The sequence below is a fragment of the Myxocyprinus asiaticus genome, chromosome 33, assembly GCF_019703515.2.
Source record: "Myxocyprinus asiaticus isolate MX2 ecotype Aquarium Trade chromosome 33, UBuf_Myxa_2, whole genome shotgun sequence".
In the NCBI taxonomy this organism is placed as follows: Eukaryota; Metazoa; Chordata; class Actinopteri; order Cypriniformes; family Catostomidae; genus Myxocyprinus; species Myxocyprinus asiaticus.
This window is the reverse complement of record NC_059376.1, coordinates 10,596,044-10,616,098: the sequence shown is the minus strand read 5'-3', so window position 1 is coordinate 10,616,098 and position 20,055 is coordinate 10,596,044. Positions and strand designations below refer to the sequence as shown.

Here is a 20,055-nt window from a genome sequence, read left to right as displayed (position 1 = left end):
TCTACAAATTGAATTTTTATTATCATCGTGAACATAATCAAACCACACTGGCATACATTAAGGCAAGGGACAATTATATCAATATGGCAATTTTTACCAAAAGGTTTGACTGTGTTCTTAGGACAAAGGTATTTTTCATGAAAATCAGTTCAGGGCATGTTGTCACATTTTTATTGGGGCAGGTTGTCACATGTGTCTGGAATGTCATAAATGTATACAATTTAGCAATTACAATATTTGTTGATAAAAGCAATATTTACAGAAATATTTTTGTACTTCACCTTGCATTTTTGTTGTTTCATTAATTTTTTGTGCCTCATAATTGTTTTACTTTTAAAAGTTTGCTGAAAAGCCTTTAATAGAATTTTTAATGCAGGCATAGATTTAAAGAGAGGAGTAGATTTTGTTTTGTGGTGGTGATCAAAGGGTGGTGGTGTGTGTGTGTGTGTTTGGGGGTTGCTTAAAAGTAAAACTTATGCTCACATGAAAGCTATGGCACTGGTTTAATGTGAGGTTCAGTGTGACATCTAACTCCGGTCTCCCCTACAACCACATTGATATTAATTATATATACAGTATATTCCATAACATAGTCTTTAACTATGTGGTATACTGTATATGGTTTCAATTTGAAATATTAATAACCATATTTTATCATTTTAAACTATTATTTATGTGATATTGCAAAATATTTGTGGGTTTTGTGCTTTTATTTATTTACTTATCATATTCAATTTATTGTAACTTCTGTACAATTTTGTTCAATGAAATAGATTTCAAGAAGCTTCCATCTACTTGTAAATTTCCTTGTAATGCTACAGCATGAGTTCTGTACTATTGTCGTAAAAAAAAAAAAAAAAAAAAAAAAAAAAAAAAAATATATATATATATATATATATATATATATATATATATATATATATATATATATATATATATATATAGTTTTTCCCCTGTAATTTTTGGACAAGATGGTTTTAGGATAAGGTGAGGCAGACATTAGAGAGTGGTGCCCTCTTGTGGACTCCTCTTTCCCTTCATTCTAATTAAGAAACGTCCCTCAATTCAGAACCTACTGCAAATACATGGATATTTTACTACTGACCACACAGAGTAATAAAATATATTTTGTGGATTTAAGTGATGCTTTAAAGTTAGAAGTTAAAATTGAGATTACAATTGAGGATTCCTTTTCTGGGAGTACTGTTTTATGTGAGTAGCTCCAAGTACTTTCCAGGGAGTTCCATGATCCGATTAGTACAACAGATCCACATTCTAAGTGCTATAGGCATCATTTGTTTCACTAGAGTGCCCGCAATCTTTGTTTTGAAAGTGTATCATGGTAACTGCAGTAGTCAAACATAAAAAATGTGACCTCATCTGTAGCTGAAATGAACATGTCTTCACTGATACTTGTCTTTGGGTTAGATTACAGTTTTGACTGGGGCCTAGTTTGTGTTGGCTGGCACTCACATACTGTATATGAAGTAATGTAGTCTCTCTGAACTTTTTCACCAACAAAGTAAAATGCTTGGACTTGCAGGTCTTTAGGCCTCATGTAGATAAGTGAACAGTGTCTTAAATGATGAAGCAACGTCAGCTCTTGAGCTTTATATTTGTTGATTAACAATTTGTGAAAATGATACAGATGAGGGTTTTGCTCCTGCAAAAGAATACCTATATGTGCAATACTGTTACTTTGTCTTTCAAACAGCAGATGGAGCTACATGGCAGCATTTAAAACAACAACATAACATGGTGTGCTGATGGGGGAGCAGCCTGGAGTTAAAGTTCTCCCAAGGTACATTTAAGAAAGTGATTACATCATGGACTTTTATAACCACCCATATTTTGTATGGGTCACAGCCAGTATGTTTCTTAAGTGAGTCCTGCAACAAGTGTATCGTAGCAACAGGAGATCATTCTTGTGGAGCATGTATTTGATGAGGCTAAACCTAGACTGGTGTTTTTGCAAGTGACATGACTGGTTGGGGCAGAAAAGCTGGCAGTTGAGACACAGATAAAGTGCAGAGACAGACAGCAGGGCGAAAGCTTGATTGACAGAATGTCCTCATTCCTGCTGAGGTTATCCCTAAACAAACAACCAGCGCTTAGCTTCAGGCCAGTGTCTGTTCTACAGTTGTGTTTGCCATATACAACCAAATGTAGCTTTGATTTTAAACAAAAGATAAACTGAATTGGTAATGTTGTGATGAATGTATAGAATGTAGTGACATTATCCTGTCTGAATTTTTAAAGAAATGTTTTGACTTCCTCACACAATCCTACCCATGCCAATAATTTCCAACAAGAACTTCCACCAGCAAGAATGCAATGCTGTTTGTAGAAAAGGGAAGTGTTCCATTAGTAGTTTCAGATAATATTGAGCTAGAAGTTTCATGTATGAATTTTAGAGAATGGAATGACCGTTCTAGAAGTTTTCAGCTGTAAACTGCCTGTCTCCATTTTAAGCATAATTTGTTCATGTAAATCCTCTCATAAATCCTATTTGTCAAATCAGTCTGTTATTACGACAAAAAATTAATTGCTGGTCTAAAAGCAAGTTCTCTTATTCATTTTTCATGCATTACAATTAATGCATTACCTTTAATAAAGGGAATTGAAGAGGGTATCGTAAAATAACATGGCACTTCTCACAAGTATCATGCTGTCAGTGAACAGTCATTATTAGTGACTTTATTTTAGTTAAAAAACCTTGCAAACTTCCTTTGCAGTGATTACAGTACATATTAGTAACCTTAAATGACAGACATGTCACTATAGAGATTTCATCCAAAATGTCGATTGCTGGACCCAAGATAGTTCCTCTGGGCTATGGCCCTGCCAGTCCTCAGGTAAATACATCCTACTGCAAGACCCAGACTAGGAAAGCTAGACTGCCCTTAATGTCCAAAGGTGGAAGTGGTGTTGTTGTTTTAAAAAAGTGAAAGTGACCCATCAGCATAGCTGTCAGCATCACCCAGGATGAAGGTAATCACTTGGGCCCAGCTGCAAGAAACCCCTTGAGTTAAGAAAACCCTTAAATATTAACCCAAGCTGGTGCTTGGTCTAGTAGCAGCTGTGTTTTAGATAATTGAGCCAAGGAGAAAGAGTAATGATAACAATACACCCTGGGTAAACCAAGGCCCTTACAAGCTGCATTCATTTTGGTACAAATAAAAAGTGTTTTTTTGCTTATACACATACATATTTTTATTTTATTTTATTTTTTTATACTGCTTTCTGAAGTCTCCTCAATAAATTGGGTGGAAACGACAGTGGTAGTGATTGAGTAATATAATTAATTTGAGGTATAGTTATCATTTTCATTATATTTATCTTACCTAATAAGAACCTTAATTTACACCTATTCAAAAACTTACTCTCAATATTCTGTATAATAGGAAGCAAATTTACTGTCATAATATTATCCAAACTCTGTGTCAATTTAATTTCTAAATATGTCAATCCTAAAGGGTGGCATTGGAATTGCCATCCCTGTCTAATACTAAGAGAAAGACTCTTGATAGCGGCATAGCCTCTTTGTCCAGTTAACTTTATATCCCGAGTCCGAGGAGAAAGAGTTCATCAATGTTAAAACATGGGGTACAGCTATAGCAGGATTAGTTGTTAACAGTAAGATATCATCAGCATTTATTAGTAATTTATGTTCAGTCCATCCAGCTTTAATACCTAAAATATTATTATTTTGCATAATTGCAATGGCTAGTGGCTCTAGTACAAGAGCAAAAATAAGAGCGGAGAGGGGGCACCCTGCCTTGTACCTCTACAAAGAGGGAATGAATCAGATGTTATTCCATTAGTCATTACTGAGGCTTTTGGACCAGAATATAATAATTTGACCCACCCAATAAAAAACTCTCCAAGCCCAAACCTTTCCAGCGTTTTAAACAAATACGACCATTCAACCCTATCAAATGCCTTCTCCGCGTCAAGGGAGAAGGCCACAGTGGGTATCATACTAGTTCTTGTCTGCCACATTAAATGGAGTAATCTACGAACATTATCTGCTGCAGTTCTATTCTTAATAAAACCTACTTGATCTGAATGTATTAGTATAGGTAAAAGCTTTTCGAGCCTTGCTGCCAACACCTTAGATAAGATTTTCACGTCCATGTTTATTAATGAGATGGGACAGTAACTTCTTGTGGGTCCTTGCCATTTTTATGTATTTACAATGCTGTAATTAAGTAATTACAGCATTTTGCATACTGTCAGGTAGATAACCTTTTTATTTGGCTTCATGAAAGACTCCCTAAAGTTTGGGGGCTAGAATATCTGAGAAGTTTTTTTTATACAAAATCAGTAGGAAAACAATCTACCCCCGAAGACTTTCCTGCTCTAAGATTTTTAATTGCTTGTTGAACCTCCTAAGGTTCGTATCGAAGAGGAACTCACAAAGCCATATCCTCTCCATGCTTTTATTACTCAGACGTGTGGTGAGATACCCCTTAAGTATCCTATGTTAGCATTTGCAAGAGAAACCTGGAAAACCACACATCAAAGAATAAAATCTAATCCATATTTTACAGGCAGATGCTCTATTTGGAATAATAAGTTATTACAAATTGGAAAGAAGTCTCTTCATTGGGTGGAATGGATTACTGAGGATGTGGTAAAGTGGGATCAATATATTTATTTCGAACATCTGGTGACTAATTTCAAACTTGGACATATTTCTGGAAGTATCTTCAATTAAGGAGCTGTATTATGAGTACTTTAAGGAAAATGCCTGTAATTTCTAAAAAATTATATCCAGAAGTTGTTCCAGACCTGTTGTTTAAAAAAAAGGTGGAACATCCCGGTTCTACTCTTTATTAAGGCGGTCACATCCACATCATTTTATAGGTTTAAAGAGAGCGTGGGAAAAGGATATTGGGTACGAGATGGCACAAGAGACCTGGCAAGAGATCATTGGTTCATGGTATAAAAACTCTCGAGAAATGCAGACTCGATTAATCAATTATAAAATATTGAATAGAGTTTACTTGACACCTTGTAAAATGGCTACACTAAAATTAAAAGATACTGATAAATGTTGGAGGTGTAGTTCTTATAAGGAATGCTTTGATGTATGTTCTATGAATGTTCAAATGTAAGATATTTTGGTCACATATTATTACATTTATGAGTGATGTGCTTGTTGTAAAGCTTAATGCAAGTCCAGCTTTCTGTTTATTGGGTATATTACCAAAGATAGTAGATGTGAATAAGTATGAAATTCAATGGTGTAGACTGGCTTTGTTAACAGGTTGTAGATCAATACTAACATACTGAAAATCTGTTAGAAATATTCCTTTTGATGAATGGTTGGGTAAATTGACAAAAATTCCGTCATATGAAGAATTGATATGTAAGATAAATAATGATTATAACATCTTGAAGAAATGGGGCCCTTTCATGTATAAAATTGATTAAGAAATCCAGACAGCTTTATTGGATTATCGCCACAATAGATGTACGAAACTGATTTTTTATAACTTCCTGCAGTTGTATGTGTCTGATTGGTAGGTCTGTTGTGTTTATGTTTGAAATGTTTTTGTGTTTGTGTATGTGTGTGTGTGTGTGTGTGTGTGTGTGTGTGTGTGTGTGTCTGTGTTATTGTGTACTTTCGTCTTTTATTAAATCATAAATCAATAAAAGTATACACTCTGTAGTAAAACAAGAAAACCCTAAAATATCATTGTAAGTGTATTGTCAAGGGTTTCCTTAACTTAAAGTGTTACTTGCACCTGGCTGTTGGCCTCATGGACAATCAGAGCTGGTGAAGTGGAGACACCTGTTCCTCAGAGGAGATCAAGGGAGAGAATGAAAGGAGGGATGTTGTGCCAGAATGGTGAGCACTTCTCTATGGCAAAGGATTAAGGACTCTTCTCTTTCCCTTAGGAAGTGATTGAGGATGTATACTGTCTGCTCAGATTTCCATGCTCTCATGCACCATAGCATACTCACTGGCCCACTGGACTACATTCATATCCGTGCACCCATTTCCAATCTAAACTCTGGACTTCTTCAGTTCCCTACACCTTTGTGCACAATAAAATCCACGCTGGGACCATTTTCACTGGATATGCAAGGTGGTTGGTGAGTCTGTATTCTGGAGCAAATGAAAAGACGCAGGGTCTTTAAGACTTTTGAAAGATCCTATGTACTTGATATGAGTGTTCTGAATTGCAATTTATGCCAACTGCCCACTTACCAACTCGCAACAACTTGATAACTATAGGGAATGTTACACCTATTGACTGTTGTTGTTAAACATTTTTCTGATGTTTCTACATGATTCACCATAACCTGTTGGAGCACAGCAATGTGCAGTTTGCTGAATTAAGAACAGGAGTACAGTGCAAACAAAATCAATCGCCAGCTAATTTTTGACAAAAGAATTACATCACCTTTAGGTATGTAACTGTGAGGTAGCCTAAATTCAGTCTTACTTTCCTCATCAAAAAGAGTAGTTGTTCATTAGCTGACCTCCCAAATTTGACTGTAATATGTTGACTGCAATGTCTATAATGTGGCTTTTAAATCATTGTCCGGCAACACTGTTAATAGTCAATATGACAGCTTTTGTTTTGCACAGATATACATCTTTGTGTATGTAGGGGGATGGGGCTTTCCCATTGTCTTCAGTGCTTTTCAATATAACAAATGTTTGCTTGCCCAATACATGTATTTATGTGATGAAAACTACTTTTCAGTTTGTTCAACTACATTATGTTCAGTGTAGGTTTTACTGCTTCTAGCTTTTTCTGATGCCACAACCAATACTTCAGTAACTACACACAAACATTAGTGCACTTCTAACTCCATCACAGAAATTATTACACATTATTGCATAAATAATTATTGTTCAGGATTAGTGGGTTGACTTGCTGTAACTTGTCAAATACAATGAGAGGCCACAGTTGAGAAAACAGCAATGCAGAAATCAGTTGCATCAATCAGCTGCTGCATTGCAATGCCGCTGTCAGTAGTCTTTTAAATGTCCTAAATGAGCTGACAAAAGGCTTTTTTGTAACTCTAAAGTTGTTAAAATGCAGTTTTGCCAGTACTGCACTCAGTTTGAGAATGTCTTGCCAGGGGACATGAGTGTGTTTATGTATGAGGCAGTTGAGCGATATCTCTTAAGTGTGGACAGATGTGTGGCATAAGCATTGTTAGGAAGCATGAGAGTCTTTCTAAAGATGTCTAGTCTTTATGCAGACAAAATGTCTAAAACATTTCCTCCGATGTAATAAAAGCATAGCCAGTATCCACACCATCCAATTTCTCTTAAAGACATGCTGATGATGTTCTGCAGAGCTGTGGTTAGTCTTTCCATGGTTAGTCTGTTTTAATGCCACCATTCTTCCTGTCCTGTTTTAAAAATGTTGTGTGCTCCAACAAGTTTCAGCAATAGCTTCAGAGGCCTAATTTGTTTTTCACATTTATCCTGTTGTTTATTTCTTGATATAGTTTTGCTTTGACCCAGAATATAGATTCAGTTAAATCAGCCTACAATAGTTGTTTTTCACATTCCACATTTTGTCATTTGTTTCTGAAATTCATGAAAATTCCCACCCAATGTCATTTACGGCACATCACAAATTCTGCACTGTAAAATCTAATTAGTTGACCTTACTTAGATTTTTCAAGGCAATCGGTTTGCATGCTTTTTCTAAGTAAACATACTTATTTGGCTCAAGTAAACTGAACATAATTTTGTAAGTAACGTTAACTAGTTACAAGTAAGCTTAACTCATCTATTTTTAAAGTGTCATTGCTTTGATTTAATTATTTAAATTGGGTTATAACATGTCTTATACGGAAAGATATGAGGGTTAAGGGAAATTATGACTAGACTCTAAGTTAGCCATATGGCACACTGGACTTGAAAGGTACCAAAAAATAAAAAATAAAAATAAAAATAAAAAATGAGGAAGGCTTGGTAAAAAGTTTCCAATTTGGTTTTAGTTTGACCTTCATATTACAAAGAAAAAAGTTGAAATCTGATTGTTTTAATAAAAAATCAACCCCTGGCTGGGACATGAAATTGCCCAAAGTTGATGAAACTCCCGATGACATTCTCATTTATTAGGTTGTACTTTATTCAATTTTTGGGGTTTTACCATTTTATAAATCATCTGATGGAATGAAGTCAGCTTAACCTTTAGCCCCTATTTCAGTTCCCACTTCCATCAGAACAGTGGAACATTTTAGCAGGGGAGCAAGTTTTCTTGTATCTTTCAGAGTGACAAGAGAGAAGTGAAGATCCGGGCCTCCTCTGTCTTAAACCTGTCTGTCACTTGCAGACTGAGTGAGTCTCTGATCAGATCTCTTCCTGTGGAGCTACCTTGTGGACAGTGCTTCCAACACTCTCTCTCTTTCTCTCTCTCTCTCTCTCTCTCTCTCTCTCACACACACACACACACACACACACACACACTCACACAAACACACACAGTCCTTCAGTCCTTCATCCATATGTATCTGTATTGTGCTCACATTCTCACACATTCTCAAATGTGCAGCACAAAACAACTAACCATAGCCACTTGCAAAATGACTTGAGCTCTCTCTCTCTCTCTCTCTCTCTCTCTCTCACACACACACACACACACACACACATACTTATCTGATCTCTTGAAGTGGCATAGTCTCCACTCTGTCTGCTGCTAAATACTGCTCTTAGCTACATATATCAATCTGCTAAATACTGCTCCAAGCCACATACTATTTCCTTATCTGAGTTCAGTGCTGATGAGACTCTTGAGTGTGTTTTCTATCTTTGCCTTGGTCCTATCCACCAGAGTCTTAAACAGGAAATAAATTGCCCATGAAGATACCACTGAAGGAGAAACTTTTTCTATAGACCCTTTTAATGTTCAATTCATTAGGGTGTTCAAAAGTGCAAAATCATTGGTAGGCTACCCCATAAAGCTTGAATGTTTACAGACCACCTCTCATTTAGTATAGCATAATGATTAATGCTTAGATTAAGTTGTGTTATGTTGTGTAGTATGATTGAAACATGTTTAGTTCAATATAATAGAGCCAAATGAAGCTCTTGAGATGCACTTTCACATTTATTTATTAATTTATTATTATTATTATTATTATTATTTTTTTTTAGAAATGAACAAATGAATTCTGTGCAAAAGAGAGGTGCATGATATCCGTTTCCAAACTATGATGTCACGAAATGGCCAGATTTGTTAGCATTCTCCCATAGGGCTATAGCTGATCAGGTACCATCATGGCTTGCACGCTGTCAGATTTGATTTTAATCGTTTCCCTGACAGATCGAGATACAAGGGTGAAACAGTGCCGTCTTTTCTGCGGTTGTGTTTCCTCTCGGCCCTCCATTCTGGACAGATACTCTCTGATTTATCACGCCGCTTCTGTTGTTTTATCTATTTGGCTAATGTGAATGCAATGACAAGCCCATTGGAAAGCGTTAAGATTGGGAGATAATTGTATTTGTTTAGTTTACGATGTTAAAGCGCATTGATTACAACAGCAGACTTGCTTATTGGTACTTATCCCATTAGTGTCAGTTATTTAAATCACGTTGACTAACATAAATTCATTTGGTAAAATTACAAAATGCAACAATTTCTACGCATAAATATTAAGAGCCACAGTATATCGCGTGCGAATATCGCAGAATTTAAAACAGAACCGTCGTTCATCTCGGAGCCTGTTAAAGGAATATTCCGGGTTCAAAACAAGTCAAGATCAATCGACAACATTGTGGCATAATGTTAATTACCACACAAATTAATTTCGGCTCGTTCCTCTTATTCTTTAAAAATAAAAATATAATAATAATTTAAAAAAATAATAATAATAAAAAAAGAGTGTGGCACTTACAATGGAAGTGAATGGGGCCAATTTTTTGAAGGGTTTAAACAGAAATGTGAAGCTTATAATTTTACAAAAGCACTTACATTCATTCTTCTGTTAAAACTCATGTATTATTTGAGCTGTAAAGTTGTTTACATTGTCATTTTTACGGTCTTACCATTACCGTTACCGTTTTAGGGTTTGTTGACATTACATCATCACAGCGTTGTAAGTTGTAAAACTGGCTATAACTTTACACATGAAAGAGCTGGTTTTCCCAAAACACTAATTAGAACTTTAATAGCACTTAAGTAGTACTTAATATCAAGGGTATTTAAAAAGGTGATTTTGTCCCCCACACTTTTTCAAGCTAAACCCATACTGAGTCCAAATGGTGGATTTGTCTACAGAATACTATTTTTTTTTTCCCTCCCCAATTTGGCATGACCAATTCCCAACGCACTCTAAATCCTTGTGGTGGCTTGTGACTCACAAGTGATCCGCGCAGCTTATCACGTGACTTGTTGAGCACATTACTGTGGAGGCTTTGCTATTCTCTACAGCATCCACGCCCAAATTACCACGCTCTCCACCGAGAGCGATCCACATTATGGCGACCACAAGGAGGTTACCCCATGTGATTCTACCCTCCCTAGCCAATTTGGTTGCTTAGGAGACCTGGATGCCCTGGATTCGAACTCGCGACTCTAGGGGTGGTAATCAGCGTCTTTACTAGCTGAGCTACCCAGGACCCCTCTCTAAGGTATTTTCTGCATTTTGTTACTTTGGGCTGACTGAGCAACCATCCAGCCAATCACAGGTGAGTTTCATAAACAACCCTTACACAGGCCGTCAGTCAGACAGTCTAATCAACGCAGCTCCATTTCTACAAAGTTTCTTTTAACAATGCTTATTTATCCATGTTTTTTATTGCAATGATGTTTATCTACATTATTAATCTAGAGATGAGGAACACACAAATGAGAGTTATTTATCGGCATATCGTCCATGATTGACAGCATTACGTGAAATGCACTGCAGAAAAACAAAGGACAATCTTTCTTTTAGCCACACATTGTAAGTGGAGTTTATATCAGTCTTTATTACGTTATGCTTTTTACATTATGTTTGTGAGGTAATAGTTTGATCATTTGTTTTTGCCAATTTGAGCAGATTACTAGATCTGTGTTAAATATGTAAAGCTATTTTTAATATCAGCTCCTGTTTTTTTTTTGTTTTTTTTACCTCTATGTTGGTGTGCAGTCGACAAACTGTAGGAAAAAAGACAGATCTGCTGTTTTCTTACAACACTTAGGCATGTTACAGAAGTCAATAGATATGTAGACGCACTTTTTTATACATGAAAAGGTACAGACGTTATTGAAACTCTTATTATAAGGCTATTATTGTTGTCTTTTGATAAAAGTCATGCTCAGCAGCTCACAAACTATATAAATGATAGATTTGCTATGTTCTTATAATGCTTAAAACCTCTACTAAAGTCTCTTTGTAGGTCTGTAGACATACACATTTTAAAGGATTAAAATTTTGTTTTGATTTGTTGATTCACTGATTAACTCATTTCACACAAGACATCACACCAGGTGGCATCACCAGAAATGGTCACTGAACGAATCATTAAATGGATCTGAACGAATTTTGGTGAATGTAGTCAAAACACTTGAGCCACTTGGATACATTTAAATCCCACAATGCACAAGCACAGAGTAAAAAATAAAATTGTGCACATGCACAGTTGTCATTATTGTAACTGATTAAATAATTTATTCAGGACCAGCTTGTGCTCAGTCTTTTATTGTCATGTGTGAAACAGAAGCAAGTGCTCCACAAGATGCCCTTTATTTTTGCAGCTAATTTTGCCAAATTTTGCAATTAATTTGCAATACTTAATCTTTAAAATACTACAAAAATTAAAAGTATATAATACGGATATATTAATATAATACTTATTACATACTTATATATTAATATATACTGTAATATATTAATGCTGCATTATAAGTGTTGGGTCCCCCCCCCCCCCCCCCCCACACACACTTTTAAAATGACTGCTACACCCGAGATTCCCAAAAGCATCGTTAAGTAGTTCGTAAAAACGTTCGTAAATTAAGGAGAGCTTTGAACCGCTCTTAAGTCCATTAAGTGCAACTTAAACGGATCTTTCTGGCATCTTTCACAGTTTATCAAAGACAGTGGGACATTTAATAAGTTGTATTAATATATTTTGATAATTGGAAAGCCATTGTAAACTATTTCAGAGGATATAAAATTGTTGAAAAAATCGCTATGAAATCAACAGGCAGTCTCCTTCTGTGCATGCAATGTTATCTAAATGACAAGACACGTAACACGGTATAACGTTATATTAGCCTTCAGGCATAATTGTAATGGCTTTATTAAACAGATTATTTAAGAAGACATATCCTATGTGAGTAATGTGACAACGCAGTTTAAAACGTAAATAAATATGCCTTAATAAATAATTAAAATATGGTTAACAGAGGAGATTAGAGTGAGAGTGTGCAATGAGAGATTCCCTCTCTTCATCTTCCTCCTCTTCTTCTTCCTCCAATGGCTGGTTCAAATCGGCTTGCCTATAGTCTTTTTACAAGGCAGTAACAAATTGCATGATGCATTATGGCAGTAAGGCTACAAGTACACGGTGCCCTGAACTCTAACCAGCTGATCTATTAATATTTAGAAAGGTCTATGAGTAGTTCAATACTGATGCCCGTCATTTTAATTCTGTTCTATGTACATTTGTTCAGTTTCCAGCCAAAGGAACTAAACTTTAGGCTACGTGAGAGCCCCTTATATTTCACATCGCGTACATTCACGTTACATGCATTTATTGCGTCACTTTCATTAATCTCTATAATTGAACATCAATATACGTGAAAATCCGTCTTACTAAAGCCATCATTATTTCTTTAATTCAATTCTGTAATAGTTAATAAATGTAGGCGCGTCGACAAGGTTACAAACAACTTCCATGTTTGTCAGTATTTCCACATTATTTTCATTTTGTGAAGACAAACACCTGGACATACTGGCCAAAGTGATCAGCACCTTTGAACTGGACAGCTCCCGTATAAAGCACTCAAGTTCAACTTTATAACGAGCAACCTAAGTGCTGGTTTGGGAAACAGGCGTTACTCCATCATAAAAGTAAATCGTAAAGGCTTAAGTTGCAACGGTATCAGGTAAACCCAAGGTTAATAAGTGATTTTATCACTCTAAAATCATGATTACATGCATATTGTTTGTCTTGTGGCTATATATATATATATATATATATATATATATATATATATATATATATATATATATATATATATATATATTTTTTTTTTTTTAATATTTAATATTAAAAAGTTAATATTTTTTAAGTTCTAAAATTGTCCACATTCACTTCCATTGTAACTGCCTCACTGTAACCCAGATTTTTGCTTTTTGGGAGGGATGTCAAAATAAATTTTTGTGGTAATCAATATTATGCCACAAATGCTGTCGATTGAGCTTAACTTGAATTAATCCTTTAATTGCGCTGATATATATATATATATATATATATATATATATATATATATATATATATATATATATATATATATATATATATATATATATATATAAAACAAATATTGTTGCTGACTAAATTTTAAACATGTTTTGATAGCTAACCTAAAAATGTGTTTGCAACAATTAACTTCTTTTACTACCAAAATATAGTTTAATATAAATTAATCCAACTAAAATATTTTTGAAGGTCAGATTAGAAAAACATATTAAGGTAATCACTGCGCATTTTCAGTTTTCAATTTTCAAATTTTTTAATATTTTTGTTTTAACGATGTACGGTTACCGATTCGTTTGCGAATTTAACGAATTTGTGAAGTTAACGAATGTCAGCAACCTGACAAAACTTTTTCTTTTACATTCTATTTCTTGCTTCATAATATTCATAATGAATTAAATTATACGAATCAGCCTACATCATTTGCACAAAGGCTTGAATTTATTGGGCCTCATGTTTCAGAAATCTGCGTGTCTTTTCCGGAAGAACAAAAAAATCAACCCACTTCAACCTGAAAACCCAAGTTTAACTGCTGCCATAAAGTTGGAAGTAAAATCAAATCCGTGCCAAATGTATAGTGTTCACTCCACTTTATCCGATCACGCTGAATTTACCTGCTGATGAAGAAAGTCGAATAGAAATTAAGGAAATTGTGACGGGTTAATTGGATACTAACAAATATATTGTTACAACACAATGATGAAGTGCATTATACATTTCATTTTAAGGGTATTAGTTTAAATAAAAACAATCTTTGTCACATTCTAACTCACAGACACATTTTTTTCCTTTAATGTGATATATCGCTCCACTTGTCTGAGAGAGACAGACAGCAATCAACTCAACACATAACTCACGATATAGGCATACAATATTTTGCATTAGAGCAATGTAAAATCTCAAAATGGCTCTTCATACAAGCACAGAAAAAAGTTCATCGAGCTTCTGTTAAATATTCTTTATTTGGTGTTAAACGCACGGATATAAAAACACACACATATATATAAAATCAGTCAACATTTTATAAGCTGAATGACTGTTTTTTTTTTTTTCAACGCATTTTCAGCAGTGTCATTAAATAGTCTTCGTTCAAAAGCTCTCACCAAGCTCTGATCCCATCAACAGTTCCTGTCGTCAAATTCATATCCACAAAGTGGTTGGGTATTTGGCTTGTATTGACAAACGAGGGTACAGAAGTGAAGTTACAGTGGTATGGGTTATTTCCATAACTGTTGTAATAGTAGGATCCTACAGTGACATTGTACGGCGCTGCATGACAGGGTTTGCCATCTCGCACCAGCACGGGCACTGCCACCCTCCGTGGGCCGGCCAGCTCTAGAGTTTTATCCTGTCGCTGTCTCTTACATTTGTACCTCCTGTTCTGGAACCATATTTTCACCTGTGTGGAAGTGAGCTTCAGGACATGAGCCAGGTGGTCTCGCTCGGGCGCTGACAGGTATCTCTGCTGCTTGAAGCGTCTTTCCAGCTCAAACACTTGCGTTTGAGAGAAGAGAACTCTGGGTTTCCTGCGCAGCCTCTGCTTTGGTTTCTCCCTGGGTGTATCGTTTTTACTACTAGAGTCGACAAACAGACACATGCCTGTTTACAAACAAACAAACAAACAAACAAACAAACAAGAACAGATAGTATTTATCCAATTCCAATTCCAAAGTACCATTTTACAGCCATTGATAGACAATTCCATAATTAACTAAGACTGGCTGATAAATTTCCCGATAATATTTAAGATCATCATAACGCCATACGTCATTTTACTATGGAGAAATGCCTGTTAACAGAAGCGGCACGCAGATCGTTCGTTGTTTAACTGAAGTGCATCGTTATGGCAGCTGTCAGGTCCAAAGGTGCTGATCTATTAGGCCAAAGCTTTCGAAAATATGCCCATGGAGTTTAATGAAGAGATTAATGAAAGTTGCCCAAAAAATTCATTTAATGTGATTGCATACGATACGAATAGATCACGGGGCTCTACAGTTGGAAATTAGCTTACAGGTGTTTGGAAAGGATTCACTAGGGCTACACAATTAATGGAATAAACAATCAAGATTTTTCCAATTACAGCTACCATTATTAATTAATGGGGAAAAGTGAAAATACTCCTGTCACTACGAAAAGGGGCCATAATTACAACATGTATATGTTTATGTAATTAACAAATGACATGTCAGTTGCTCGATTTCTGTTTGTGTATATAGAAATAGTAATCGATTTCAGCGGGTATACACAGTATATATATATATATATATATACTGTGTATACCCGCTGAAATCGATCTGGCACCAACAATCATCCATGTGATTATATAATCAGCCAATCGTGTGGCAGCAGTGCAGTGCATAAAATCATTCAGATACAGGTCAGGAGCTTCAGTTAATGTTCACATCAACCATCAGAATGGGAAAAAAATGTGATCTCAGTGATTTGGACCGTGGCATGATTGTTGGTGCCAGATGGGCTTGTTTGAGTATTTCTGTAACTGCTGATATCCTGGGATTTTCATGCACAACAGTCTCTAGAATTTACTCAGAATGGTACAAAAAACATCCAGTGAGCAGCAGTTCTGTGGACGGAAACGCCTTGTTGATGAGAGAGGTCAACAGAGAATGGCCAGACTGGTTCAAACTGACAAAGTCTATGGTAACTCAGATAACCGCTCTGTACAATTGTGGTGAGCAGAATAGCATCTCATGCTATTCTGAGATGCGGGTTGGCGCTGTTTTGGCAGCAAGAAGGGGACCTACACAATAATAGGCAGGTGGTTTTAATGATGTGGCTGATCGGTGTATATATCACAAAAGTTTTGTTTTTCATTCTGCTAAGAGGGCAAATGTGAAGATCACCGTCCTTTACTGATATATTAAATAGCAATGAAGCAATGAAGCATTTAAATGCAATATATATTTGGCTATAACTGACACAATAAGTTATTTTATTTAGTTTATTTTAATTAGATCACATAGCCTACAATTGTTGGGGGGGGGGGGGGTTAGGCTGTCATATGGTCATGTTACAATGTGCCCCTCACCTGTTGGCGGAGTACATTATAGTTTATAAAAAAGTATACGCTGTATTCATGCAACAAGACATATTTGTACCAGACGTGTAAAACTAATGTGAAAAAAGAAAAATACTATGAACCAAGTGCATTTACCCAAAAGTGTTTGTGCACCGCTCTCCCCTAATTTACAAACAGCTTGTTTTTGGATGTGTAGCATGAGGAAGATGACATGCAGATGCCCCATGCAGACAAAATAAATAAGTAGCCTAATGTAAATTCAATTGATCGAAATTAATCGTTGTTACAATATCAAGGGAAATAATCGAAAATCCTGATTCTTGTTTCGCGGGGAATCCAGCCCTATGCGGTCCAATCAGATAATTATACCCCAATTAAAACGGATCCTTCATCCTGCAAAGATTTTACAGTAACAGTAACGATCTACATTCTACTCACTTGTGTCTTCGCTTGGATCCATCTCCTCCTCCGTTGGAGAGCCACATGAACCTCTGACGATATCAAAGTCATCTGAATTCAAGGCACGTTTCACCTGTTCCCCAGAAATCGCGTTGTGTTTCTCTGGACTGTAGAGGAGATCTAGGCTCCGGCTTAATGTGCTCTGCATACACTGAAGCTGAAGCGACTGCAGCGGTACAGTGTCCTGCTCTGCACCCATGAATCCATTTGGGTTAAGAGTATGTTGCTGTTCCAGTTTGAGGATGTCCTTTACCGAAAATGGAGTTGAGGTTACAGGACTCGGCGGCATCACTGCTCGCTGCTCCAAAGCGATCCAAAAAGGCGTGCGGATTGTTGAAGAAACGTGGAAGAAAGTTGACTTTTTGACGTCCACTGTTATGCTGAAGAGTATTGCCTATACGATAGTATATTTTTATCTTAATATTTTCAATCGAAGTTGTTCGACTAACTGTATGCATGCATGTAATACAGCTTATGTCCTCGTAGAAGCAGCACTAGATAAAGAGTAGCCCATCGTCCTTCCTCCGCTGCTAATGCTGGTTGAAGAGAGAAGCGCGCTCTTATCTTATAACGACCCCTCCCCTCCCCTCCCGTTCGTCCAGTCGTCACCTATCCTAATTCACAACAAGCTTTAGATTGTTTTACAGTCTCCAAATCACGATCGTTATATTAGCCTCTAAATGCCATTTGACTTCGGAGTGGTTTAATCAGCAACAGAATTTAGTTTTATGCAATAATTTATTAATTAGTGACGATAGAGTGACAGTGTGAAGCTAATTTATGTTCAACATTTAGCTAAACATTTAACTTTAAAGATAAAAAATAAATAAATAAATAAATAAAAAAAGAAAATCAGCAGGAAATAATTAGCGGTACATAATTATTAATGAGCAGTACATAAGGGATATTCCATATGTGCAAATTATTGCGTTCCGCGAAGCCTATACGACTTCCTCCATTCATCCTCATGAAGCCATGGCGATAAATTGGTTTGTGTTTCGGTGAAGCAAAGTGGATGTCCGAAAAGGTGACGCCGACACTGACTTTCAACAGGCCTGTTAGTGTACACAGGCCACAACAAACAGTAACCCTACACCTGATGTAGTCTCTGGCGCCAGCCTGCAATGCTTGACTGATGTTCAGACGAAGGAAGAGCCGCGACCACCGGATTACACTTGAGCTGTCTGTCCAATACCTGCGTTAATGAGAGAGACCATAGCATTGGCTGACGTTTATTCATCTCATGTATACCAATGATATAGCCTACCTAATTATATATATTTTTTATAACATGAAACCATTCGTTTTCATTCGTTTAGGTCATTTATATAATAATGGCACGATTCCTGAGTGGACAATTCAAATAAGACACAAGACTTGTATTTGATTAATATGAGACTATAGAGCTGTATTGCTTTAGCATATTTCTCAGTCAGGTTAATGCAATTTGAAGATTTTATTTTAATTTTAAACCTGTGATTTTTTTCTTTCTTTCTGCACGTTGGAGGCTAGGTGTTTACACACCTTAAGCGACCTCTTGATTTATCATATGCAAGTCTCAATGTGCTAAAATCTTTTAACTAGTTCTTTTTTCTTCCTACTTCGTTTATTTTAAGATTTTATAGATCTGTCTGCATCAGTAACAACAGGAACAAAAATTGCCACACAAAATATATATTTTACAGGATGTCTCCATCCAACCTATTTTGTCCACTCCTTAATAATAATATATTTAATTATATATATATTTTTTTCATTTTGTGTTACAAAATTCAAATATTGCAATATTTTTCAAATCATTATAATGTTTTTTTTTTTTTTTTTAATTTAATTGTATTATTTTTTTTTAAATGTTTTTATTGAAGCACTTGGGGGGAAAAATAGCATGGGAAATTGCGCCTTTGTTTTTTTTTTTTTTTTTTTTAAATGATTTACTCTTCGCCAAATTTCACCTCAAGTGAACGTTTTTTTCTTGTTTTATTAAATTAGAAAACTTTATGTAAAATGTTGCATATCTTTTGTAGCCTATTTGATTGCGGTGGCCTGTTTTCCCTCTTGTTGTGGGATACGCGTATGGTTACAATAAAATAAAACATCAGGCAGTGATTACATTTACGGTCTCTTTTGTTAAATGTCATACCCAATTTTAACTGATCATTAAAAGGGAAAGTAGATATTAGATATACTAGTAAATAAATGTCTTAATATATATATATATATATATATATATATATATATATATATATATATATATATATATATATATATAAAGTAATGTAACTGAATAACGAATATCAGTGAATCAAGTTCAGCCAATGCCGCTTCGTCATATAACGTGGTAGGGGCTACCTTTTCATACATGTTATTATTATTATTTTTAAAATTATATATTATATTAATGAAAGTAGTCCCTGTCCATCTTTGTCACTGGCTTGGTGATGTTTTAAAGGTCTTGTGGTGTCAAAAAGTTTGGTGAAACCAGCAGGACTCTGATGAGGTAATGACTATAATTGCGCATCTCCACCTTTGTCCTTGGCAGTGTGTTCTGCAAATTTGGGGGCCCAGTGTTCGTAAAACTAAACGAACCCCCCGGCCTCTGAGCACAGCTGATGGGCTCGATCCCATCGCTACCAATAACGGCAATGTAACATTACACGGTAGTTAAGTAATAGCCGTAATTAATCATACTTTAAAATAGAGCGCTGATGGCTGCTGAAAGGAGACACTGGCCTTCAAGCAGTCTTCTTTAAACAGTTGGTCACCGGAGAACTTCATCAAAACGTTACTCGAGATTCTCTTTCAAGCGTTCAGTTGGTGTGCTATTCTGAAACCTGTAATTTCACACAGCAGTGGACTCCTCGAGAAGTGTATTTTGATTGACAGCTCTCATAAGCGTATGGAGAGGACACAGTCAAAATTGAAGAGGGTTTAGACCAGATACTGAAGGTGATTAAGTGTTTGTTTCAGCAGTGCAGTACTCGTAAACATCTTACAGTATATGTATTATGAAATGTTGGGTTCATTTTATGCGACGTTTTGGTTGCTGGTTAAGTCTCATAAAGGAGCATCATGAACATTTGTGTTTCAGAACTGCAGTAAGTTTTGTTCACCA

At 35.8% G+C, this 20,055-nt stretch overlaps 2 protein-coding genes across 2 annotated transcripts in view; one reads left to right on the top strand and one right to left on the bottom strand.

Annotated features, from left to right (window-relative positions):
• Positions 1 to 7,928, top strand: part of LOC127423974 (mitoferrin-1-like) — a 63,930-nt gene extending 56,002 nt beyond the window's left edge. The window contains exons 5-6 of the transcript XR_007894401.1: positions 1,715 to 1,801; positions 5,908 to 7,928. The gene's annotated coding sequence lies outside the window, so the exon portion shown is untranslated. The remainder of the gene's footprint in view (positions 1 to 1,714; positions 1,802 to 5,907) is intronic.
• Positions 7,929 to 13,907: 5,979 nt separating this feature from the next.
• Positions 13,908 to 17,467, bottom strand: LOC127423977 (homeobox protein Nkx-2.5-like). Its single transcript, XM_051668715.1, has 2 exons — positions 16,923 to 17,467; positions 13,908 to 15,046 (listed from the first exon to the last, which is right to left on the bottom strand). Exons 1-2 carry the CDS (start codon positions 17,230 to 17,232, stop codon positions 14,547 to 14,549), a joined length of 810 nt encoding a protein of 269 aa, XP_051524675.1. The 5' UTR covers positions 17,233 to 17,467; the 3' UTR covers positions 13,908 to 14,546.
• Positions 17,468 to 20,055: the final 2,588 nt, after the last annotated feature.

What these genes read in the sequence shown, in the direction of transcription:
- LOC127423977 (XM_051668715.1), bottom strand. Translation starts at nt 17,232, where the DNA reads ATGCCGCCGAGTCCTGTAACCTCAACTCCATTTTCGGTAAAGGACATC. An exon ending in GGATCCAAGCGAAGACACAA is followed by an intron (nt 15,047 to 16,922) that starts GTGAGTAGAATG and finishes GTTTGTAAACAG; the next exon opens with GCATGTGTCTGTTTGTCGAC.